Raw genomic sequence first — 21,595 nt, 5'->3', positions numbered from 1 at the left:
GGAAAGTGCCTATTTTCTTTTATTGATTTGTTTATAACATTGCATGGCAAAAATGCTATTCAAGAAGCCCAGAGCAGAAAAACACGGGAACACACAGATGTATATTTGAGTATACATCACCTGTTCCCAGAACACACACAGCCTTTCCTCCAGCTTTCAGTGCAAAAGTGAGCTGTGCCACAGTTCCCCTCTACTCTACAACTACAGTCATTTTGTGTTTAAACTTCATTTGTTTTTCATTAATAGGTTTTCAGTGCAAGTAAGATCATCTCTTCTGAGCTCCTACATAACAACATTTATGCAATTTTACTGTTTGGCTCCTGCTCCTAGACCATAACATCAGAACAGCATCTTTACAGCTAATACTACTATCCTGAGCCAGAAAAATAAGATATTTTTTTTCTGGTCTGAATTTCTCTAACTTCACCTTCCACTGACTTTTATGCCTTTTATCTGTTAGATGAAAGAAAACTTTTGTCAGAAATCCTGTCCCTGTGTAGGCACACACAAACCATGAAGGCATCACCTCTTGAAGTTTTCTTGACAAATTAAACAGACTGAATTTTTTCAGCTTCTTACAATAAGGTGGTGCAAATTTTAGATTTTAAAAAAGGTGACTGAGAACCTCAGTGGTGTGATCCTTTCAAGTACACGGCTTGACACAGGATCCAGACATGCTTTAAAAGAGATGAGGAGCTGGCTCTAAACTTCTAACTTCATCATTTAAAAGTGAGTCCTACTGTCTAAAGAGGCAGCTGAAGAACACCTAGGTTCTTAATTCTATGATGCGTGTCTACAGCTATCACTGCTGTCATCCACCTAGCAATGGGAAGTGCACAGACACCTACCCAAATCTCACCATGGCTGTAGACAACAGGACTCTGTAAACTCCCTCTACAAAATAAATAAATAAATAAATAAATAAATAAATAAATCTCAAGCTACGGTTTTGGAGGAAAAGACTGGGATACTCCATTAGATATTTCATTTTTTAACTATGGTGAGAAGACAAGCCAGCTTTTCCAGAATACAAAGGAATTTCACCTTTCAGAAGCACAGCTGGGTACCATTTTTGAAAAGCTCAGCCTTCCGGGGTGGCTTCTCCTTCATATTCTAAGGAAACAGCAACTAAGCTTTTTTACTGTAAGACTCTTGCTGTCTTTCTTTGCTTATGAAAAAGGATGAGGAGAGGAGGGAAAAAAAAAACTAAAATTATATACATGCCATGGAAGGAAAACTAAAAGAAAAAAATCCACTTCGAATGTTTTTGTTGAAAAATCTTTCAGTTTTTAAAAAAAAGCAAAATCTAAAAAAAATACTTCGCAAGTCGTGCATAAAATTTTGGGAAAAAAAAAAGATACATATAAATAAAATATATGCTATATTTTATGCTCTGTATATATATATATGTATATATTCAGAGACACTTGAGAGAGGCAGAGGGAAATGTCTGTAGATGTAGGCACCCGCTGCCAGCTCAGCTGAAGGCAACAAGGAGCTGAGGAGCAGACACCCATGAGACAGAGAGCGGGGAGGAGGCCAAGAGCATGCATCCACTGTACCAACAACCAGACAGAATTACCAGCCACGTCCTATACCCCATTTACACCATGAGACTGACGGGGAAGCTGTTGAGGGATGAAGGTGCAGGGCAGGCAGGGAGAGCAGCGCGGGGCCAACAGCTTGGACGCCCCACTGCCAACACCTTCCCCTCCCCTGAAGGCCAAAGCCTTCACCGAACCTGGCATGAGGCTGCTCTGCCCTTTGGCAAACATAAATTCCCCTTTTAGTGGGGAGACAGTGCTATGTGAGGGTGTCTGATTTGCCATGTGCTTGAAGTTATGGCCTGAATGTTACCTGAGGCAGCGCCAAAACTCTGTCCCCCATGAAGCACCTAAAGGAGAGCTGCTGGGAGACCAGGCCAACTCCTCCAATGCTGCTGCCTGTACACAGTGTTCAGAGCCTCCTTTCAAGCATACAGGTGTCATACAGCTTATGAAACGCACATTTTATAGTTTTTCAGGCTGTTTGAGCACTTTCCTCGTGGTGCCAACCAGGCAGTGTGGCCTGTTCCCCGCTGGAAGAGAGCAGAGGGCTGCAGCAGTCCCAGCATCATGGGGCCAGTCAGGATTTAGTGAGCATGGCCTCCACCACCCATATGCCACCAAAGTACCATTCCCCTCTGCCATCCCTGTGATAATTTGGGGTGAAACCCCTCCAGCTGCTCCTCCCTGCTCTGCACAGTGCCAGGATCTGCAGCCCCAGGACAATGCCTGTGGTGCATGCAGGCACACCAGCACCATGCCAGCGAGGGACCGAACTGCCCGCTCCTCCATTTTAACAGCATGGTCTCGACTCACTTAAGGCTGATCAATACCACCTTGGTTTTAATTCTGCATCCCCATCTGCTTTTTCCCATCTGTTGTCTCAGGCTCCCTTTAGACTGCGAGTTTTTTGGTGCAGCGACCATCTTTTACTCCATCTACGCTGCCAAGCTCAGCAGGGCATGTAGCTATACCTCATGACTGTAGCTATAAAGGTGCTACAAGATTGCAAATAAATACTTAAAAAAGTCATAGTTTCAGATTACCAAGAGGCAGCACAGGTTTTGCTTTTCCTCACAGAATTCTTCTTAGTTCTGAATTATTTCTAAATACTAAATGAAAAGTAAAAATGAAACACAGTCTCTCTTCCTTTTTGTGCAGCACTCATTGTGGAGAAATTAAGCTATGTTAAGGGTACAGGTGTTTTTTTTTTGTTTGTTTTGTTTTTGATTTTACTCAAAAGCACTCTCATAGGTAAGGGTGAGAGTTCTTGATGACACAAGCCAAATACACACACGGTCCATAGTTTTGTGTGAAACAGTCTTCAGAGTATTTTCTGTTTGAGACAACTGTCTTTATACAGTCACTTCATCAAAACATGTATTATTTTATTCATGTTTTCATCTCTTTCCTCATATATGTTCATAAGCAAAAATGGCATCTCTCTACAGAAATTTTCCCTTCTCTGACATTTCTGTTTTCCTATTAAGTCTTTTATGCCATTCCCAGTGCTGTGTATCTGTTGTTAACAAAACCACAAGTTAAAGAGGTTAGGCTGATGCCTTGCAGGGTGTTCATAAAATCCCAGTTATTCTGCACAATGACTCCAAGTGAAAAGCAAGAACAGAAGTTTTGGAGGTGGAGAGGAAGAGGCTTCCTCTCCAGTATAAATAACTGGGTGGAAATGCCGTTTTGATCCTCCCTCCTCAACACCAGGTAGCAGGAGGGGAGAACAAATCAGACAGATGGGAGCTGAACTCATGGGAGGGTGATGAAACCACTGGTGAAAGAGTGACTACATCTAAATCCTGCCTATTTGCCTCTCTGACACCATGCTGGTCATCATCCGGTGGACAACTCTCCTCACCAAACAAACCCAAATCAAATTGAGGGGTTTCCAGACATAAAAATTCAGATCATGGGCATCTTACTGAGGCAATGCTGCAGTTTGCCCCTGTGGACTACTTTAGAGTTAATTTTGGTCATGTGGTTGCTTTATTTTTTCTCCTTTAATACATAATATTCACCTAATCAGTTTGGATTACATTAAGTATTACAAGAAAGAAAGAAAAAATGAGATAAATCCCATAAGAAATTATAGACTCATTGAAAAATATCTACAGCATCATACAATTTTAAGCCGTTAATGCTATCTAAGATTTTTCCATCCTTGCACCTATTTTGGGTAATCTTGTGTGTGTTTATTCTCTCTGTTTAATCAATCTAATTCACACATACTCAATAAATTAAATTTAGTAACAATTATTCCCCGTGTCATTTGTAGTATGTTCCCAGGTTCCATCTCAAGAATTGCCTTAAATTTATAGAATAATAATGAAAACAAGAAACTTCTCCATTCTCAGCAGCGTCTCCCAAAGGATCTCTCTGAATAATGTAAATCACGGGCATCCAACATTTCTTCAGAGATTAAAAAAATGCCTTGTTCTCACATTAACAAAAATAACTTGAACATTTTTAAGCAATGACAGCATCCTGCCATAATAATACCTGTTTAAGGATAAGATGGCCAAATCCTTGGGTGGCATAAACCATATAATTCAGCTGAAGCTGTAGTACCATAAGCACCCGTGCTTCTCTAACCAACTTTATCTCGCTCTATATATATATACATATATATATATACACTGCACATTTTATTACATAGTGTCTATGATTCAAATGAAGGTTAGAAAATATGAACATATGGTGAAGGGATGCAAAATTAATTATAATCAAAATATTCTCCTGCTGACCAGACTTACATTTATCTTTTGTGTATTGTGGCTACATTAAATAAATGGTGAATGTGCATTGATGTTCATATGCTGTTATTAAGTTGAAGTTCAAGAAATATGCAGTTTTAAAACCAAGGTCTGAAAAGCTACTTGTTAATTACCATACAAATAGATTACTGCAGCACAGATTCCGTGCACGTAAATCATCTGAAAAAAAAAAAAAAAGACATTTCTCTTATATGACAACAAACCCACAGTAGATAATGACATTGACTCATATTTACAGGATGCAATGAGCACAAATATTCTTGCAAAGCAAATACAAGCAAATGTACTACGGAGAAAGAAAGAGTACAAATGTGTGAGGCCAGCCTGGGACTTCAGAGCTCTGGGTTTGCCTCCTTGCTCCACAACAGTATCAGGCAAGCTGCTGTGCAAGCATTAGGCTGACAGCGAGAGGTTTCGCTTCACACACCCAAGGGACATGAGTCATCTTGGTCTTTACATGCCTTAGAGGCTTCATTAGTGCCATCCTGGTCCTGTGCCTGATGCCATTAGTGCCATCCCTGTACACACTGGAATCCTTCTTTGCCTTTGGGCAACCCAGGGTTGCCTTTGGGCAAGTGAGGAGGAGGTGAAAGACAAGGATGGGAAATGGTGGGCTAATTGGAAACAGGATAGGAAATAGGATAGGAAGCAGGTGAGGCTCCTACATGCCCAGGTAGTTTCTGCGCAGGTTGTAGGGAAAACAGCAGCTGAGGGGAAAGAGGTATGGGGTCAGCCTAACATTCAAGGTTCAGTGGGGCAGGCTGGTCTGGACCATCGCCAGGAAGGTTTTATATGTGGCCAGTGGTTTTGAAAGCAAATTAAGACCAAATCTTCATTATTGGCATAGGTTGTTAGCTGCTTCCTTTGCCTCAGTTTCTTGTTTGCTCAAAAGGTACAGCAGTGCTGCTCTGCCTTACCATATGGTGTGGAGGACTTACCCATCAAGGGAAGAGAAAACATTTAAGCACAACTGGTGAGGAAGTACAGGGATTGTTGAAGCCACAGGATGATCAATGTGAAAATATAGCTACAAGACCAGGGTCCCTTGCAGGGAAATTTATTTTTTTTTTTAATTTAACTTCAGAGATGTAAGAGTTCTGTAGAAAGTTTTGTATAAGATGAAAACTGTGATTAGGGGGGTCTTCCAATATTTAACCCCCAGATACTGCTTTATTTTTATACATATATGTCTTCTGTTAAATTAAGCTCTGTGCATCTAGACATATGGCGACGCGATCTGTACAATTATACTGATAAGGTCACATACTTAACTGGCAAGAACTGGCAACAGCATTACTAACTTCAAAGAAGTTGTGTCAATCTTCACAGTGAGAGAAAAGCACTCTCATTAACATAAAGGGAAGGGGGAAAGTGAGGGGAGAATAATTTCACAGGAAATAATTATCTTTGGATATAACAGTGTAACTCTAATGGAGACAGAGAATCAGAGAGAGACAGAAGAGGAAAAATAACACTGATTTACTATTAACCTTAATTTTCAACAGACCAGTTCAGCTGTATTGCAAGGTGATGAGGCTTTGGAGGTTTATTAGGTGCTGACACAACCTCCTACGTGACAGAAGACAAAGAAAAATTAATAGTTTGTAATTACTGACATCATGATGGCTTATGCAAACACACCTGTCTTTACAGTTGCCCTCCCTTCTTATTCCCATTTCCTGACTCTTTTTTTTTTTTTTTTTTTTTTTTTTTTTTATTATTCACACATAGAATAGGTCAATCTCATTCTCTCAGAGAGGAAATGTCTCCACCTCTGCTTTTTGTTAAGTACTGAGGACCGGATGTTACCCTGAGAGTAAATTATGGCTGCAGGCTTTGTTGCTAACTTCCAGTGAAGTCAGTAAAGAGAAATTAGAAAATGCTCATACAGTAAGGTGAAGATACACCACTCAAGCCAAGGAAGTGTGTGTCCTAAGATGACAATATGAATATATTCTGAGCAGCTACGGAAGAGGGAAACATGCTGATTGATCCTTGTATTGTCTGATCTGATTTGCAAGATCTAAAAATCATAGACAGACAGCGTACCTCTGACTGTTGAGCAACAGCAAAATGCAAGTTACTTGATTGATTAAAAAGCAGAAGCAATAAAAAGAAAGCAAAAGTCAACATTCCCCACCCCCAAGCCTTCACCTTATCTGGCCCAACATCAAAGCTTTATTTTCCTCCCCGGCAGCTCCACACCCCTAACCCTGCATGAACATCACACTCACAGGCTCCATGTCCCTGCATCCATAACTCACAAACCTAATTTCCCTTGCCAGAGTTCAGGCTTGGGCCACAAGCAATTACTGTAACATAAGGGCATTCACTGCTATTACCGTAATAATGTATGACAGGATATGACAAGTGTCCATAGCATGTGCATGTGTGCATATGTTTAACAGGGCTGTGACTCGATACTTAGGGTACACAGCTTCACCCAATAATCTCGATTATGCTTGTCATTGATAATAATTTTATCAAGAGTAGTTGGTTACCTGAAAGTGAATGCAACAGCCCTAATTACAAATCAGTGAAGGAACAAAACAACTTATAGATGGTTTCTTGACCAGTTCTGACTAGCCGTGGCTTCTGGAAATGTATGAACAGAGAAAGTGGACTGACAGACAAGGTAGAAAAATCAGATATACAGCTAAGGTGATAGCCAGAGTTTTGAATACAACAGAAGCCTGTTTTCCTGGTGTTTTTTGAAAATGATAAATGACTGTTGTAACATACAACAATGCAGATTTATGGGATCAGCGGCAAAATTCCTGCTGTTCCAGAATCTGTATTGGGGCAGGACAGGAAGGAGTTATTTTTCTGCAGGGAAATGTTAAAAAGAGGTTCACCGTGGGATTGTCACTGTGATTGGGGGTGGACTAATGCTCCTAACATCAGCAGGGGCATTCCTCCCCACTGGCATGGCATTAACTTAAGATCAGTATTTCCCTGCCTCTTTCTCTTATCAGGCAGTAACCTTCTCCAGGAGAAAGCACTGACTCGCAGGCCCACGCCACACTGCTGCACTTCAGACATACATCTCTACTGAAACAGACGGGGAGTTCAGGTTAAAAACTGATGTCTTATTGAATAAGGATAACAATGGCCCAGTCGAGTCAATGGTAAAACTCACAAAGCTTCTTACCATGAAAGAGGGCTAAAAAGGTCATCATGGAGATCTAAAGAAAGGTTAAAATTTCTATATGCCATGTTTAAATCTGCTGATTACAGAAAAAAAAAATGCATTTATGAGCACTATTGTATCTGCTAATATAATTTTAAAAGAGACACTTGATATCAGAGTCATCCAGCAAGCTCAACTGTATTCAGTGCTTCACGAATCAAACCCCACTGCTAGCAGAAATCAGGCCTACTCAGAAGAGGTGATAAAGCTGGATTTATTATTTTATTAATAGCAGCATTACTGTAGCCTCAACTAAGGTGACACAGCTCACACCTTTATCCCCTACACAGATAACACATACAGAGTAAGGAGAAAATCACTGCCAGAGAAAAGGGAAGAAATGGATGGGCTGAGCCCATGTTTTCTTATTTTCTGTGGAATCAGTGGTCTTGCCACGAGACTATAGCTACTTAAATTAAAAAGGTTTTATATTCCTCTTCAACCATTCTAGAAGTGATATTCCTTTTTCTTTTAATATGCCTATGAATATATGACTGTGCATGGATGCCTATTAATGCTGAGATGCCTGAAAAATCAATAGTTTGCATTTTCAAAGCCTATTTGATCTGCAAACTGGACTAATTTCCAGAACAATCACATAAGGTAAGAAAATATTTCCACTTACACCAAAAAAAATAGAAACAGAGTGAGGCTACGTGACGCAATCAAAGTCAAAAGAAGAGTTCATGTCACTGCTGGGCTGCAGCTCAGGAGTTAATTGAAAATGTGCTCTGGGGAATAAACGTGCACTGGCAAGCAGATGGACTTGATGATTTACATCCTTTCTTTTTTTTTTTTTTTTTTCTCCCCTAATTATTATTATTATTACTATTATTGTTGTTGTTATGACAAGCTCCTTAAGGCAGCAACTTTGACTAACATGTTGTACAATGCCTGATGAGCTTCTAGGTCCCACTGTGATTTAGCACATAACTGCAACATCCATGGTCCTTTGATTTGCGAGCTGCTAACCTCAGGCTCAAAGCACTGGAAATACGGTGTCAAGTAAAGAATGAGCCATCCCAAACCAGAAATTAAAGCTTTTAAAATACTCAGAAGCTCAATTTTTAACAATGAGCACATAATAAAGAAGTCATTGAGAGTCACAGTTAAAAATATTGAGAGGTGAAAGAAGAAAGTAGATCATTTAGCATGTGTTGATATAATATAAATTACAGAAAGTGGAAGCTAGCTAATGTTCTAAGGGAATTACATTGTAAAAATCTGTGTTAGTTATGGGTAGTTAACAGATCAGTTATCGATATATTGGGCTGGATGGCGCAACTGTTAGAGAACTCAGTATTTGTCCAAAAAAATGCTGGATACCACAGAAGAGAGACAGAAGTCCTCAAATTCACCATTAATTTAAGAGACCTACAATCAATGGTTGCTTGCTCCGCAAAGTTTTCTACAGTCTTGGGCAGGGCAGCTGAACCACGGGGACACGTGCAGTATGAATGGCAGTGGGCACAACACGATCTGCACAGCAGTGTTACAACGCACAGAGCTACCGGATACGGCACTGTGCCAAACACACGGGCAGGAGGTGCCACCAGATGCCCTCCAGAAGGAGCCTCCAGCCTGGAGGGAGGTGACTGCCCAGTTTGATCTCTACTGCAAGTAAAATGTGCCCAGGAGGGAGATGGATGGCAAGTTACACAATCACAGGGGAAAGAAGAAAAAGAGACCACAAACAAAACAAAAAACTAAAGGTCTTCATTTACAAAATGTCTAAGATGGGGATTTTTTTTAAGAGTTTAACAGCATGACCAGCAACAAGTGCAGTCGCAGACATGTCCCCCACTAATGCAGCAGAAATACCATAACAGGGGGAGGAGGGAGAACCAATGCTCAAGAATGAACACTTTAATTGTCTATTCTTGAAGACTTTAAAAAGTAGCATGAAATGCTTCTTACAGACCAAGGTAGTACTACATTTAGTCTCATGCTATTGATCCAAAGTCCCTTAGAAATGTTATCAAAAAATAATTTTGTTTAATCTTTTCAAATGGCTTGGCATTTAACTTTGATTATGATATTGTGGAAGGTTTTAAATGCCCCTTGCTTTCCAGAACCAATAAATACTAGCCTTTCCCCTAACTCAGTGCAGCTTGGATTTAAACCTAAAAGATGTTACAGGCTGTAGCAGGAACTAAGTTGCCTCCACTCCCATTCGTTGTCCATATGGCTTTTTGCAGCACCCAAAGTACAGCACAAATGTTAATAACTGGATTACTAAGACCACCAAAATGTGCTTCCAGTGCAAGGTGAGTTCCCTTGAAATGTTATCTACCCCTAAATCCCAACAGAATTGAAAAAAAAAAAAAAAAAAAAAAAAGTGGCATCTTTAACCATCTTTCTTTGTCTGCTCTACAAAAAATAAAACAACAAACCAGCAACAACATGACAAACTTGGCTCTTGGAGATCAAGAATTTATTGCAGAGTCCCAGGAGTGCTCTCCTGAATATACCAGCCTCAGTCTCTCTCCTCACCGGCATACCATTACTTCTGGGCTGAGCAGAGGCACTAGGCAGCCAACAGCAGTACTGGCAACCTTCAGGACACAGTACAACAGCTGAGCACCTGGCTCAAAAAAAGGAATACATGTGGGGATTTCAGGAAAAACAAGATAAAAGTATCCATAAAAACCGGGAGGTATGGCAGGAGGGTGAAGTACTGTTTTCATATGGCATTGCAATTCAGCCCCAGCAGGATCCTGTGCTGTCTCAGTAAGCGCTAAAGAAAGAAAAGCCTGCTTAGAAGAGGTATCTTCCTTAGCATTCATACCAATTTAAACATGACACTCGCTATTCCCACATTAGCCTATATAAATATTAATATTACTTCAGTATGAAAATATCCAGTCTCTTTCCAAATCTAGGTGCAGCATGTGACAGTTCAGAGACGATTTCCAGAAGCGGAGAATCACTGCTCTGAAATGATGTACTGACCTACATACACAATTTCTAACCCCACTAGTGCAGCCTGCTTTAAAGCTGCAGCAAATACTATTTTGGGAGTGCCAGAGCTCTGTCTTTGTTAAAACACTGCCAGCAAGAGCCAAAGCAAGGTGTAAACAAAATTCTCAGACACACCAGCGTGAATTTAGAGTAAACTCATTACCATCAACAGAATTGCTGTGCATGAGAGCTAAGTTTGGTCTGCTGGCTTGTTAGTTAAAATATCTCTTAATCTCATCTCCATAAGGCTGAAGAGAAGCTTATGGGGTTTCTCCAATATATGTGGAACACTAAAAAAAAAAAAAAAAGTGATGGCTTGAATTAAAATTCATTGTTTTCTTCAGAGCACAGAAACTAATAAATCAATGCAGTAAATTACCACTGTGCTGTGCTGTGAAATTAACGCCTATATACATGAAATAAAAATAAGAATTTACGCCCCTAATCAATCTTCTTTTATATATAACTCCATCATACGTTTTATTTACCTTCTTCCACCAGCTTCTCACCCCGAAATAACTCACCGGGCTGGGGGCTGCCGTGTCATGCCACGGGCTCAGCGGGGAGCCAGCCGCCCCAGCTGCCTGCCCAGGCCTTCTGCCCATCTCATCCCTGGCTGCAGCCTCAAATCACAGCCCCAACCAGTGCTGCTGGGAGCAAAACCCAGAGGCCTCGTGCTCTGATAAGGGAAACCGAGCCTTCCACTGCACAAAAGTCATGGTAAGAGGGAAAACCCCCGGCTCCCACATCAGCCCCATTAGGTTGATCCTAATGACAGGCGTTGTGACTTCTAAACACTTCCATCACTGCTGGGTGCAAAGTGTATCTGGGAAGCAAAGGCACTGAAGGAATTAGTGTACCTTTCCCTGCAGTAATATAACCAGGAGAGTCACTTCAGCTACTTGAAAAACATGTTAACTGCCCCCTCACAAAACAGCGTACTGCAATACTCCTTGCCCACTAAAGGAAAATCCAGATTTGCTCTCTTGGACGTGCTAAACTTAGAAGACGGCTCCGCCAGGTTGCAGAACAAGGCCCCCTTGTTCTCAAGCGTGGGTGATTTATGGTTTCACACGTACTCATGTGCTACATTATCCACTCAGTGCTTGTACCTATGAATATCAGCTCACAAGGTAAAAATGCACTCCGAGGTGTAGACTGATGCTGGGCGGTATGATAGAAAAAAATAAAAAACACAAAGGAGGTGACAAAAGAAAGACCTTAAAGGGTGGTGACACCGGCTAGCTTTGTGCAGGAGGGCTGCACGTGTCCCTGTCCTCCTGAGGAGCAGGCACAGAGCTACTGGAGCCCCCCTGGCATCCCCACAAACCCCAAACAGAAGCCAGCAGGGCCAAGTCCCAGTGGCCTACTTGCACTTCTATTAAATACAGTTGGGAGCTTGAGGGACCGCAGATAAGGCACAGGAGGTTGCACAGAGGTGGAGAGGGACACAGCATGACTAGGGTGAAGCAGCACCCAGCGCATTTTTCTTCACACAGGCAAGGACTCTCTAAAGAGAAGGGATTGCCCACCTCGCTCTGTCTGTGCCATTCATCAGTGCCACAGACATCTGGCAGAGATGTCTGAAGTAACACCCACCCTTCACACAGCCATGATACACCCCGTGCCCTGTCTGCACTTTGTAGGAAAGCAGGTCCTGAAAGACACAAAGGAAGAAGGCACAGGAGGCCAAGGCCAACAAGGCCTTGTTCTCCAGCAACAGGGGGAGATTTGTTGCTGAAATATATCCTGATGATCTAAGGAAGCAAACCATGATCACTGCTTCTTTGCTGCAGAGGAAACAGGCCTCCTGTCATGCCTGTCATCCCAGCCTCCCCATAATCTGGGTTTAGGGGACATTTATTTCTGACAGCAAATCCAACGAGAAACTTAACCCGAAAGCCCCATGACCTGGGCATCTGAGAAATGTCTGATTGCCACAGAAGCACCCATATGCTCCAGCCCATTTCCCATCTCCAGTCGAGGCCAATTTCTGCTGCTTTGCACTGAAGGATGTGAAAAACGTGATATGGGGCCTTCGTGCTGCCTCTTGACACCCGATTAGTCACAGGAGAAAGATGTCAGTTTTTTGGTGCTGTTTAAACTCCCAAAGTGACAAAGAAAACAAAAGATACCTCCTCACAAATGACTGCTCTCACTCAACCCACACACACTGTCATCATCACATATTTGGGTTCACATTAAACCTTTTAATCTTGACTATACAGCACACGGCTGCACTTGTGGCTGCTATGCAAAGCGCTGGGTGAGTTATGGCATCGCTGAATCCCAGCAAGGACACGGGGTCGGCACACTTCTCCTTTCTCCTGTGTGTGCAGAAGTCGCATCTATAAGCAATTGGAGCGTAAACCACTGCCTTAGAGAAGGTAATGCCCTGTGAGAATGTACCGGGGACAGATATCTCAGGGAAACTTTAATGCAAACCCATCCTCCTCCTGGGACGCCAGCCTCCCAACACAGAGCACGGGGCAGGAAGAGCTCGCCACGCTTCGCTACTTCACAAGGGAGGAAGAAATCCTTGTGTTCAAATGACAGAACTCCCTTTTTGGGGATCAAGGGACCTCAGTGCACATGGACTCCATCAGTCCAATCATTTTCAAAGGAATAAAAAAAAAACAAGAAAAAAGCAGCAATGCCCCTCCCCAGGGGTTGCAGAAATAGTGAATTGTTAACTATGCTGATGCCCTTAAGTTCTCTGACAACAATTTTAGCAGCACAAAATGAAGATGAACCTCTTCAGCACGACCTGCAATTCAAGAGGATGACAATTTTCTTACCAGATAAAACTATTCTTGCCCTCTGCTCTGGCATGGGGAAGGGCCACCAAAACACCTGGTGCTACCAGCAGTGGCACCCAAGCACCCATGGCTGGGACTTGTCTGAAACTCATGGCCATGAAGAGACATGTGCTGAGCAGGATGCTCTGTGGGAGGAGCTGATGGCAGGGATGCACGTGCATTAAATGTAATTAATTAAATATTGCAGAGTCCTAACTCTGCTATTTTGTCCAGATGGGATTTATGGGGCAGGGGGAGGAAGGGAAGGCATGCAGATGGAAGAGCCATCTTCGGCCACTTCAAGTGTTAAGAATAAGTGAGATATGTGCCTTAGGGCTCAGCAGATTGAACGGTGTGAATACACATGCTCTATGATTTCTTCACCTGAAGAAAGGCTTATGTCTGAAACGTTCCCAGCCCCTTCTTAAGCTACACATTGCAATAGGATTGACATATGTTGAAAAGTTATTTAGTGAATATCATTGCCTTATAAATTAAAAGTGTTCACTCAGGTATATTTCTTCTGACTTCCTAAGCTGCAGCAAATACAAATAAACACACACACACAAAAAAAAAAAAAGGAAAGAAAAGAAACTTAATCAAAACCCCAGAATAAAGCCAGAAGCATTGCAACAAGCACAAGAACTTGAAGCAAGCATGAGCACCGGGTGTACAGCAGTGTGTCTGTGACACTGCCCACACAGGCCACTCATCCCTAAGTGTTACAAATCAATGCAAATGCATAGATTCTTTTAAGGGCCGGAAGGACTTTCAGATTTACTCATCTGTCTTTTTGTATGAAACAAGCTGTAAAATTATATCCAGCTCATGTAACATACAGCCTAATTACATGTACTTGACAACTGTAGTGCCACTCACTTCAGCGGAGCTATGCCGGATTACAAAGGACAAGGCTCTGCTTCACGAAATCCAACAGCTTGAATCTGCCTGTTAGTATTGCTCTGCAGACTCAGAGCAACAAAGTCTCATCCCTACAGACATGGAAAAGAGGCAACAGCCAGCAGCTATTCAGTGACCTGCAGACGAGCGATTGCTGCAGTAGCACATGTGCCCCACATCAGCTGCCGGCACGCTCATTTACAAGTGCACAGCAGGATGCTTCAGACAGATAACTAACAAGAAAACATAGGTTGGGAAAAATACTGAAAGGAAGGAAGCCAATAAATATTTAAATTGCGTTTTTCTACCATGACAAGGCAGCAGGATTTTGTTACCTGTTTTGGGATTGATTACAAAGAAATTCTGGGGATTTCCACTTGTAATCCGGTAAGTCAGCTTTTCATTGGTGCTGGAGTCCGGGTCCTGGGCTTGGATCTGAATGACAGATACATCCTTCGGGGAGTTTTCCATGACAGCTGGGTAATAGATAGGTTCAGAGGTGAGAGGGGCATTGTCATTCACGTCCTCCACTTCAATGTAGACTTCGATGGTTGTGTAGAGTGGGACGACCCCGTGGTCAGTCGCGTACACCGTCAACCAGTAGGACTTGGTTGTCTCCCGATCGAGAATATCTGCTGTGTAGATAACTCCTGCAGAAAAACAGCAAGCAGAAGATCTCAGGAAGAGGATCAATGAAAAAACACATCTCTTTTAATTTGGCAGTACTATAGAAATGTACTCAGATTTATTAAATGCTCCAACCTTACAAAAGCTAAACATGCTTATAAGTAAAACAGTCATTGCTTCCTGAACCCTGCTCAACATCTCAGTCCTTTGTATCACAATTTTTTTTGTGTAAGAAGATGGCTCTTCCTAAGTGTCCTAGTGTCATAACCAGTTTTCTGCTGGGACTGCAGCTGGCTGAGTAACAGAAGAAATGCCATCATCTTCTGCCAGTAGTGTAAGCTTGTATGAACTGTGGTGGACAGGGAGATCACCATTGAAAGTGAATTGCACAAGGGAAGGTGGCTGCTCATTTAAAAATCTTGCCAGTGCCCTGCTTAAGAAAAAGCCCTAGAGGACACTTTAAAATAATCCATTCGAGTTCAGAAAATAGACAGCACATTAAATATTGAGAAAAGTCATTGCACATTGCCAAAATGCCAGATAATGAGCAATTGAAAGCTAGCCTTGTAGTAGCTCTTAGACAATCAGTATATCCTCCTTCAGCACAGAGGAAGGAAAGGTTTGCCCATGCTACCTATTGGTGTAAAACATCAGATGGTTTTCTTTGTGCCCCTAAGAAACCAGGAGAGAAAGCATTTGTCTGTAACAGAGCAAAGGACTTCAAGGCACCTTCAAGTCTACCTAAAGTGATGTAGAAAGCCATCCTCCTTCTGAAATGAGCATTAAACCCACCATGACTTTAGTAATATCAGATACAAGGCCTTTCTACCAGGAAGACCTGCTAGCACTAAAAGACCTGCTCATATTTGTGTACTCAGAGCCTTCACTTGCCTGCAAACACACAGAGGACCAAGTACACCAGCACCACACATGCATTCACACCAACATCAAAATAAGCAAGTGCCCTTTCCCACAACTTTTGCGACACATGTCCCAAGAACATTTTCCTATTCTATCCAGCACTAAATCTTGGACAGCACATGAATATGATGGGTCTCAAGCTTGAGATAGATATATTCAAAGGACAGTTTGCAAACAAGCAAATCATGTCATTAATAGAGAGGAAATAGTAAAGAAGTAATGCAAGAAACCTGAATTTAGTCCCAGATGTGCTTGATGCTGCTTAGAACAACCTCACCAGTTAATTCCAGAGGAAAGTTAGGAAGGGAGGTAGGTGTCTTTTTTGCCTTTAGTTTTATATATTTTTTTAATTATCAGACTGCTCTAAAATTTCCTAGGACATCCTGATGTCTTAAAGAGGCTTTAAAGATCCTGGAATGGGCACAAACAACTCTTCAATCTCCCTGCCAGCAGCGGCATCCAGAGCTGCATGTGAGAGGGGTTTCAGGCAGGCTTCAGGTGCTGCTTTGCAGTGGGCTGGGTGTGGGATGATGAGAAGGGCTCCTCCTTGCTGGTCCTATCATGAATCCTTCTTAATGGGCTATGTGAAGTTCAGCTGTAATTCATCTACTTTATTCCTTGCCCCAGTCTTACAAGTTATGCATCAAATTTGGCTTTGTAGATAGCAGCAATTATTCCATTTACGACACTAGATGAAGCCATGACCTTTGGTTTAAAAGCGAACTGGAAAGGCTATTCCATTTCTTGACAAGCAGCCATGAAAATGATGGCCCTGCGCTTGTGAGACATCAGCAGAAGGAAGGGATTTGATGGCCTGATAAAGCTTCTGATCTGTAATGATCTGAACAGCCCTGGTGTGAGCTTCCCTGGCCATTTGATAGCAGAACCCATCCTATGCTCAGGGCTACCAGTGAACTCACTGCATTGTTTTCATAAGGGGTAGCAGCAAGAGGCAAAAGAGGTAACTTCCATCCTCAGGGACCACCACTCCCCAGCGCAAGACAGAAAGTCCCCTAAGAGAGAAGAGATGGTGCCTGTCCCCAGGGAGTCAGGCTCCAGATCCTGATGGCCCCCATCCAAATCTGTGCTGAGGTGGGAGGCAGCACAGGACTCACCGAATGGATGCCTGTTGTATTAGTTCTTGTCTTCTATCACAACTCTTCTTTTTTATACTTTTTTCAAGTTTGGATTTTTTTTTTTTTTTTAACACTAGTCTGAACTGGCACATATTTTCCTACAGTTTCATCAACCATACAGAGAGAAGACAGGGAAGAAGGAGCAGCACCAGTTCCAGACATGTGTAGGCTTAGGTCTCTTTGCAGTAACACCAGGTCCATGTCCTTCTTGCTCATATTATTCACAAAACAAAGGTGAGCAACACGGCACTGGAGGACAAAGGCAGAGTGTATTCTAAATATTCTTGTCAGCAGCAGGCTGTGCTACATAATGACTTTCTGTAAAACATGGGTGAAATATGTAGCAGAGTGTGATGAAAATGCCTAGAAGTCCAGAAGAGAAATTACATCGCCAGGATGAGAAGAGCCCATAATAAACAACACCCCCTGGAAATAAATAAATAAAATAAATCCACGTGGGCAAGGATGAGGCAAAAAAAGATGAACACTGGTGCTTCTGGAGATGTTGATTTATTCAGATGACAAGAAGAATTATTTTAGATCTTTGAGCAAAAATTGAAATGAGTGGGGTTTTCCCCCAGTGCGAGCAAGGAAGATTTTAGCAGATTAACCTCTGTTTATGAAGCTGAATTTCACCAATATTGAACTGATAATAAATCTATCTTCTGAGTTTTTCCTTCATTTTATGACTCCTGGCAACAGTTCCTTTCCATTTGTGTATTTCAGAAGGAAAGGATAATGAAACAAGTGTTAGCAGCTGCCAATGGGTCTGCTACACTGATTCTTCCTTTTACTTTTGATTTATTAAAAGGTCCCAGATCCAGATTAATTCCTTTTGCTCAATATGTCTTGTCATTTAACCTGTCAACACACAGCGGCTTGATGGATAGAGAAGGAGGTCTTTGTTCCCTTTCAGGTTTTCCATGTGGAGACCCTGTGTCAGCCCTGGGATCCCCTTCCCCTTCCACTGCACTCTCAGTTTTTCCAAAGTTCCTCCCTGCTGTCTTCCTAAATGTGGGTCTGAAGTTCGTACCCACAAGAACACATACAAGAATATTTAACCAATATCTCCATGTAGATTTGGGTAACGCCTTTCGAGCACATGTCAAATTTAATTTTCAGATGAGGTGCTAACTCTGAAGACTGATGATGCCATTTAATTATCACCATTTCTTCATCACTTAAGGAAAAAGGCTGATAGTGCTGGTATCAGAACAGCAAGATATTCCCTGGGGCTTTCCATGGGGAGGCCCTGAGGTACCTGAGGTTAGCTGAGTGGAAGTATAGGAAAGAATGAGAATATCCCTGGATAAGACCACAAGAAAATCAGAAAAGACCTCACTTATTTCAAAGCTTATTAACAGATACTAAAGAAGGCTAAAAGCTTATTTTCAAGTTCAGAACAGAAAGGAGGAGAGGGTTTGGGGAGCAGCCATACAGCTCTTCTGGGATAATTCTTGTGATGCACTCTTCCCAGCTGCCTGCTAATTAGAAGAGAAACATGGACAAGGTAATGACACCTGAGCTAAACAAATCGAGAAATAAGAAGAAACATCAGCAGAGATTCTGAAAATTTTGAAGTGATTAAAAAGACAAGTTCACGATTTTGCAGACACATTTATGAACGAGGCAGAAAAGCAGATGCTCCCGTCCACCGGGATGCTCCATCAGTGAGGCACTACTGCATTGCCACATGGGGCAGCTGAAATCCAGGTGAGCAGGCTCGAAGCCAGCTCTTTACATCCCCCTCAGCAAGAAATGCTTGATTTTGCAGTATCCCAAAAGAAATGAAGCCAGCACTTCCTCGGGCTGCTGGCACCCTCAGAAAGAAAGCCGGTCATCCATCAGAACAGCAGTGCCACAGATATGCTTTCCACTGCAACCCTCAAAATCCATTTGTCCTACATGATCTGCAAAGCACCACGTGCATTATGAACACTCTAAGTGAAAAATAACAACAGAGTGCACTAATCTCTGATTAAAATCCTGGTCACATTTATATGTAAATTAAGTGCAGCCCTCGGGCTCGGCAGTGTGCCAGAAATGCAAAGGTTGTGCACTTGTTTCTCTTAAAGGCTTGTTTTCCCTCTTTCCCCAGGAAAATAATGGGGTAATGCTTTCTGCACGGCTCCCGCAAGTGGCACCCAGTGAGGGGCTGCATTATGATGGGCAAAGGCAAAAAGGGAAAAAAAAAGGCAGTGAGAAGCTAGCGGCTATTAAGTGGACAAAAATCAGCAAACTGGATTTCCTTCTTGCCTCTCTCACTGATTTGCTGCCCATCTTTCAGCAGACCACTTCAAATGGCACAGTCCACTCAAAAATTATCAGAAAGTTATGTATTTACTACAGCCACAAGAAACCCAAGAGGCTCTTAAAACAAAAAGGGATTAGAGAGAAGCATTATTTCTTTCCTAGCCTCTTTTTGCCCCCTGCTTGTTTACCTTACACGTCTGACAGTACTTTGTGTATAGGTCGCGTGATGAATGAACCTGCCACAGCTCTGGAAGAGAGTGTTTACTGGAGCTGTCAGTCCGCGTGTTTACATAGGTGCCCATCGCCATGGATATCTGCTTCGCACATACGTTCCTCCTAAGAGTCACACCATCCTTCATGAATACCCTCAATAGCGCAGACACTGAAAGGAGTTCAATTCTGTTTAGCTTTTTTGGAAGGCAAGATTAAAAGACAACTTGGTGGTCTGTAAGAAGCCGGGCAGGGAAAAGACAGAGGAGAATAACGAGGCTCTTTAATCTCGCTGAGAAAAGCAAATCAAGGTCTGATGGTTGGGAGTTGATGTCAGAAAAAGGAGAGTGCAAACACGCACCGTGGAGGATACCTGGCAGGAGCACCTGAGTGATGGAGATGGGCCAGAATCTCCCACTGCTTGGCGTCTTGATACTGGGATGAGCCACTGTAACCTATTCTCCTACCCACCCATTTTTATTGGCATAGATACAAAAGTATTTTAGTGTGTGATTTTGCTGAATAGCTTGGTAGCACGTGTTATAGTTGTCAGTGGAAGTCATCATAATCTCATGGCTTCAGTAAATGAACGAGGCAGGCTCCTGAGCAGTCAGGAAGAGGACTGACTTGGAAGCATGAGCCACTCCTCCAAAAACTTCTATCCAAAAACTACTTCAGGAAATCCCTTAGTTACTTCTTTTCCAAAATACTGCAGTGATTTTGCACAGGGGCACCCTGCGTAATGGCATCAGCTCTCCTTGGTCATTCAGTTGATAAGAGTGTCAGTGACAAGATCATAGAATCCTAGAATCATTAGGGTTGGAAAAGACCTCCAAGATCATCTGGTCCAACCATCCCTCTACCACCAATGTCACCCACCAAACCATGTCCCTAAGCACCACGTCCAACCTTTCCTTGAACATCCCCAGGGATGGTGATACCCCCACCTCCCTGGGCAACCCCTTAATGCCTGACTGCTCTTTCTGATTCCAACCTGAACCTCCCCTGACATAACTTGAGGCCACTCCTATCACTAGTCCTATCACTAGTTACCTGTGAGAAGAGAAGGACAATCTGCACCTCAAACTGGGAAATTAGGAAGTGCCAGATGAGGTAGCCAGCCCAGATGCTGACCCAGTACAGCACAGAGGCAGGCAGGAGAAGTGGTGGAGGCAGCAAGGGCAGAGCCTGTCCCCATTAGAAGCTGCCTGGAGGTGAGCCCACACCAGCATGCTCCAAGTGCTCCCACTTTCTGGGTGGCTCTGGGAGATGTATGTAGGAGTACAGCACGCTCTTTCTAAACAAAGTCAGCTCCTCGCCAATGCAAATGTGATGTCTGAGTAGCTATAAAAATGTATAAGCTTTAGGAAGGACTGAGAATCATTCACATACCTTCTGGACCTACAGACTTAGCACCACTGTGTGCAAGGGCCACTTTGGTTTGTGCCACAAGAAGCACTACAAAAAGGCATTTCCAGAGCACTAAGTGTGCATCTCCCTCCTCCAGCTTCAAAACTAAGGGGATTCAGTACAAAACAGCTACAAAGTAGAAGCTGGTCTCTGCCCAAATTAAAATGATGGGAATGAGGCAGTGTCGGGAATGAGGCAGTGTCAGGAATGAATACTGACAAGAAAATATTCAGGGCTCCGTTTCATCACTCAGTTTCAAAGGAAAAAAGGAAAAATCACTGATTCTGAAATACCACTAATTATTTATGACCCTCAATCAAAGGCTCTGCCAGTCTCCCGGTAGTAAACACAACACCTTGTTTGTCACCGAGCTACCACCCAACGGCCCTTGCTTGCGTTTCCTTGTTGGGAGAAAAGAAGTAAGCAAAAAGACTCAGATAAAAGCTTTATAATGACTTTTTTTTTTTTCTTTTCAGAATTTCAGTATAAAACACAGAGGCACAGAGGGGAAGAAGGCGTTTACCAAGTTGTTCCAGCCTTCCCAGTATGAAGGATCCACAGACACCTCTTGGTGCTCCTACCCCCAGCTGCCACCATGCCCAGAGCCAGGGTCACGCGGAGATCTGTGAGTGCAACCCAAACGTCAGAACTAGTCCAGATTCCTCACGGGGAATAAGTACGTGTTTTCTGAAGGATGTTTACCAGAGAGCTAACGTAGGCAGGAAAAGTATAAAAATTATGGAAGCCCTTAATTCATCAAACCAATGAACATAAAACCAACTAAAATAGCATGATTTGTAGACGGGAATTACACTTCCAATAAAGAAAGGAAATTTATGATTTAAAGAAAGCTGACATTACG

At 42.6% G+C, this 21,595-nt stretch overlaps 1 protein-coding gene across 1 annotated transcript in view; it reads right to left on the bottom strand.

Moving 5' to 3' along the window:
- The window catches only part of LOC309873773 (protocadherin Fat 3-like), a gene marked incomplete at its 3' end in the record, with an annotated part of 322,738 nt that overhangs the window by 117,934 nt on the left and 183,209 nt on the right, over nucleotides 1–21,595 (bottom strand). Inside the window, exon 3 of the mRNA XM_082751488.1 lies at nucleotides 14,512–14,826. Within this exon, the coding sequence (XP_082607614.1) occupies nucleotides 14,512–14,826 (315 nt within the window). The remainder of the gene's footprint in view (nucleotides 1–14,511; nucleotides 14,827–21,595) is intronic.

This window comes from Aythya marila, assembly GCF_965140915.1.
Source record: "Aythya marila genome assembly, chromosome: 1".
Taxonomy (NCBI): domain Eukaryota; kingdom Metazoa; phylum Chordata; class Aves; order Anseriformes; family Anatidae; genus Aythya; species Aythya marila.
This window is presented reverse-complemented; position numbering and strand designations above follow the sequence as displayed.